Genomic DNA, 5020 nt, shown 5'->3' with positions numbered 1-5020 from the left:
GGTTGTCCATTAAAGTCAAATTTCACAACCTTATCCTGTTGTTCCTTCGGCACCGCAAAGCCCTGACATTTTGTGTGTGTATTATGAACAATGTCAACATTGCAAATTCCAATGCAAAAGGTATAAGATACATAGATAACAGCTTACCTTGAAACCAACTTTGTTGTCCAGGCAAGCATGCCAATCTGATTTCATGTCCTTCAAAGTGACACGGTCATGCGGCCTACAGTTGTAAACCAAATATTACTTCATAAATCGTAATGCACATCGCAATCAGCAGAACACTTATTCAACTACAAAACTAATAGTCATACCTCTTCGGGCCAGAAATGCAAGGCTCTACCTCATCAAGGTCCAGCGCAAGATACGAAGAGTAAACTCTTTCTAATTGAGGCTGTCATCATGAATGCAAATATGTCTATATTGTGAAAAACAAATAACTTAAATTCAAGCACCGTAACTTAAGAAAAGGCATACCTCATTATAGTCCACAAACATATTATTAGCTCGTAGATATGCTTCGATCATTGACACCTAAATCAAAAATGTAAGATTCAGTCTAGAGAAAGATGCAGCTCATTAGATTATGTCATCCAGTTCAACCAATATCACAAACAACGGCAATGATAGCAATAAGAAAATAATGGCCACAATAGCAATAGCACTATAACTTTCAGAAACTTGGAAGCTACTGCATGAGCAATATTCCACCTCAATAGCCTAGCATGAGCACCCCTGTGGGGCATAGAAAGGCAGCTGTAATATGCTTGACTGCGTACAACAGTTAAGAGTAAAACATAAAGCTTTTAGGTATAGGTTTTCTCAAATTATAGCTCTTTAAGAGTACAGAGTTCTTATATGTAGCTAAAGTTTCATGTTCAAACAAAAGAATTGCACATGGAACACACTGAATTCATATCACCCATGCACAACTTCTATATTGTGGTGGTGTGGTGGGGAATAAATAAAAAACATCAACGCCCCATTTGGGAAAACACAGGGATTGTTTGCCACCACAAAACATCACCAATGCGATGAAGAACTGTCACTATTTGCTTACTGTTTTAACAATAACACATAGTTCATGCTTATTTTGGCTATCAACGAGTACCTGATAATCATTATCAAAATATCGAAGTTATGGAATGGGTAAAAGAGTTTGTCGATAGTGGAACCTACAGTTTCATCGCTTCGGCCAGTCAATCTGAGATAATCTAATGTCACATGGTCTACAGGGAAGAAGCCCATGGTAGCTCCATATTCTGGTGACATGTTAGCAATTGTGGCCCTGTCAGCCAAAGACAGTTTGCCCATACCTTCACCTGAATAGAAACAAATCAAAGGAAAAAACCAATAAGAAACAAACAAACAAATTATATCAAGACATCATGCATCCTATAGTGCAAAATGGATACTTACCATGGAATTCGACAAATTTCCCAACAACACCATGCTTCCTTAGCATTTGGGTAACAGTAAGAACAAGGTCGGTAGCAGTGACACCATTCCTTAGCTTTCCAGTCAACTTGAACCCAACCACACCAGGCAACACCATGCTCATCGGCTGTGGAAGGAAATAACATATTGGTTAACTGGAGGTACATCAAAAGGTGATAAAAAAACAGTGAGCATTTATCAGGTTATGCTGCTGAACTTATAGGATTTTTGGCTTCAGGGACCACCATATCATAGAGGATGGATTGGTCTATCATGTGATAATCCCATATGTTTTGGTGGGATGACTCAATCCCTCACTTTCCACTAATTTTATGCTTATGAGGGGTGAGGTCGTGACGAACCAACCCAGTTCATTCCATAAACGTGCAAACAGAACAAGTGGGCTAGATGTGTTTTGTACTTGACCATTACCATCCGATTCCACAAGCCAAACACTCAATAAGTTCCAAGTGAAGACAAGTTGCACAAACAAATTACCATATTATAGTGAAGTAGACTGTTTTAAGGAAAAGCAGGGCACTGTGATATAGGTACGAGAAAAGGATGTTAGGACATAGTTGTGTTGCAAAGAGATCGTCATTAGTGCTTTTTCCCTCTCATCACAAGATCTTAATAACTATTATTGAGGTTGGCAGAGCTCCACTGCAGATTTACCTGCCCAAGCATTGTAGCCTCTGCTTCAATACCACCAACTCCCCAGCCAGCAACACCCAGACCATCAATCATAGTGGTGTGTGAATCAGTGCCAACAACGCTGTCAGGGTACATAATGCCATCTGTGTTGAAAACAACTCTGCCAAGATACTCGAGATTGACCTGGAATATGGACACAAATATGAAAAAATGAAGATAAAGAGTTTGTTCAGGTACATGTTGGCAATGGGAAAATTCCTTTGACCCAGCACGTTTACCTACCTGGTGAACAATACCAGAACCTGGGGGGACAACCAGCATGTTTTGGAAAGCAGTTGAGCCCCATTTAAGAAATCCAAATCTTTCTCTGTTGCGGGTAAATTCCAGCTCCATGTTCGACTGCAATGCATTGGACGACCTTGCTACATCCACCTGCACCGAGTGGTCGATAACAAGATCCACTGGAACCTGCAATCCAAATGATCCAAATGAAAATATGTATATCAGAAAAAAAAATCTAGATGGGTTGTTGCTCAAAATATTTTTTCTATGAAAAAATAAAGATGGCCCAGAACAAGCCAATCAAGTTTTTCAGTTGACAAGGAGATAAGGTGTACCAATGGATTGATCTTGTTCGCATCACTGCCCAACTTAGCCAACGCATCACGCATAGCTGCAAGATCTACAACTGCTGGGACTCCAGTGAAATCCTAGAGAGTAAATTAAAACCAATCATAAGCACAGGGCACATTGAAACCGTGAGATTTCCTGTCAATGTTTCAGTTCAAAACCTGGAGCAGAACTCGTGCTGGTTTGAAAGGTATCTCAGCCAGCTTCGGAGATGTGTTCTCCCAGTCAATGATTTTCTCGACATCATTCTTGGTAACTTGGAAGCCATCGCAGTTACGGATAGCTGACTCCAGAAGAATACGGATAGAGTAGGGCAGCTTATCTGATATACAATGGGAAAAAAAAGTACGTCAGTCTGATAACAACACTCACAAATTTTAATATGCATGAGTAATGTTCCAACTATAGATTTGCAACTGCTTAAAGTACACACAATCTATGTAGGTTTAGGGGGGCACGCAGCAATTGACATGTTATCATGCATAATATATTCTGTGTGCAAGTAAATTATAGCTTTCTAAAGAAGAGTATGATATGAAGCAAATCATTTTCAAACATCAATGCTAACTAGTCAAAGGGAAGTGACTGAATGCAGAGTTGACTTGCACATGTTACAGTTGTCCTGAGTCTAGGATGATGCAAGAATTAGACTCAACAGAACAGAGCAACCCAAATAATAAGAGTGTAAATGGCAAAGAAGAAAGTGAAAACACAGAAAGTTCCAAAAGCAAGCAGAACAATTACCAATCCTTGGGTCATTAAGTGCAGGAAGGCTGTAGAATTTCCCGTATTCACCACCCTCAGGCTTAGGGAGGCTGGTCAAAATATTGTTGTAGGCATGCTCAGTACCTGCATGGAAAGACAAGCAACAAGATGAGTACTTAGCATAAATGAAGTGTAATGCATTAACAAAACAGCAACCCCCGATACTAGGTGTGCCTAACCGCCTTTCTGCTCTGTTTCTCTTCCGCCTCTGCTTCTTCTCACTATCTGAATCTGCTTCTTCTGCTCCGTGTCTGCTTCCACCCAACATTCTCCACGAGTCCGCCCACAAGGCCATAGCCCATCACTGAGTCTCTTTTTCGTTGCCAGCTAATTGGCCCTTCTCTTAGCTTTCTACAGCACCCAAGTGTCCTTGCACTGGCAGACATCTTCCAGGGCAAAATGGTGGCAGATAACGAATACTAGCTAGCACTGGCACGACTATCCACACCCAACAGGAGGTGTACTTCACTACTTCAAAATTCAAACCAAAGAAAGCACACAGGCAGGGAAAAGGGGAGAACACATCTGTCTCGAATAAAGTACCCGAATCTACACCCACTAATAAGAGCACGTACGTCTTCTCCGCTGGAGAGAATCGCATCGCGCTACTCCAGCAGCAGCACGAGGCCACCTGCCTGAACAGACTGAATCCATTCGAATCTGCTGACCTGGCCGATGGATCAAATCCACTCGACAGCACGCCACAGGCCTAACAACTAGTAATCCTTAGAAGAAAAGAAAACTAAATCTACTCATCGACAGCCCCGGATCGACTGGAAAGCAACCCCGCATCCCCGGAATCACAAATCTCCGTGCGGCGGAAGACGCCTATGCGAGTAACTATACAGGCCTCGTGAATTCCGATTTCAAACAAGTGAGACGCCAGTGGACGGCATCGGCGAGCGCGACGCCAACACGAGCCGTTCCGGATCACCGGACGCACGCACGCACGCACGCACGCACCTGAGGCGGCCATCCTGCTGCGCTGGAACCGCGCGACGCTGCCCCTGACCCTGCCCGAGGTGGACGACGAGCACCGCACACGGGCGGCGCGGAGCAGTCCGGCGAAGGGCCGCGAGGCGGCTGGAGGGAAGGCGACGCGGCGAAGCTGGGGCGGCGGAGGGAGACGGTGGTGGGAGGAGGGATCTGAGGAGCAGCAGGGGGAGGCGGGCGGAGGGGGCAGCAGCTTCATACATATACGGGGAGAGCCGGTGCGATTCACCGGGAGGCGGGTGGGGTTGGTGCGAGCGAGCGAGCGAGCTGCGGCCTGCGGGGCGTCCTGAGTCCTGACCCTGGGTCGGGTGGGGCTCGGGTTCGGGGTTAACCGCGGTTGGGTTTGGGGAGGGCCGTGGCCCGTGGCCGGCACACGGGTCGGGGGCTTCGCTGGCTGCCGTGCGCGGTGGCTGGTCCCGGCCTTCGCTACCAGGAAAGGTCAGGTGCGGTTTGAACTTAATTCTGGGATAGATACTACTATTAGAGCATCTACCGCCCGACTTTGACATTTCAATTATCATATCTCAAATCCATATCAACT

The 5020-nt window shown here is 45.0% G+C and overlaps 1 protein-coding gene across 1 annotated transcript; it reads right to left on the bottom strand.

Annotated features, from left to right (window-relative positions):
* On the bottom strand, window positions 1-4753 carry LOC125531209 (putative aconitate hydratase, cytoplasmic; the record flags this gene model as incomplete). The annotated part of the gene is given in 12 exon segments (XM_048695617.1): window positions 1-62; window positions 148-223; window positions 315-394; window positions 478-534; window positions 1180-1322; window positions 1420-1564; window positions 2113-2274; window positions 2374-2559; window positions 2709-2801; window positions 2883-3043; window positions 3466-3570; window positions 4450-4753. Coding segments are annotated over 12 exon segments (1499 nt in total), but the record flags the coding sequence as incomplete, so codon positions are not given.
* Between the last annotated feature and the right edge of the window lie 267 nt (window positions 4754-5020).

Source organism: Triticum urartu, unplaced genomic scaffold, assembly GCF_003073215.2.
Source record: "Triticum urartu cultivar G1812 unplaced genomic scaffold, Tu2.1 TuUngrouped_contig_6880, whole genome shotgun sequence".
NCBI classification, from domain to species: Eukaryota; Viridiplantae; Streptophyta; class Magnoliopsida; order Poales; family Poaceae; genus Triticum; species Triticum urartu.
Note: the sequence above shows the minus strand (reverse complement) of the source record. Positions and strands in the feature narration are given on the sequence as shown.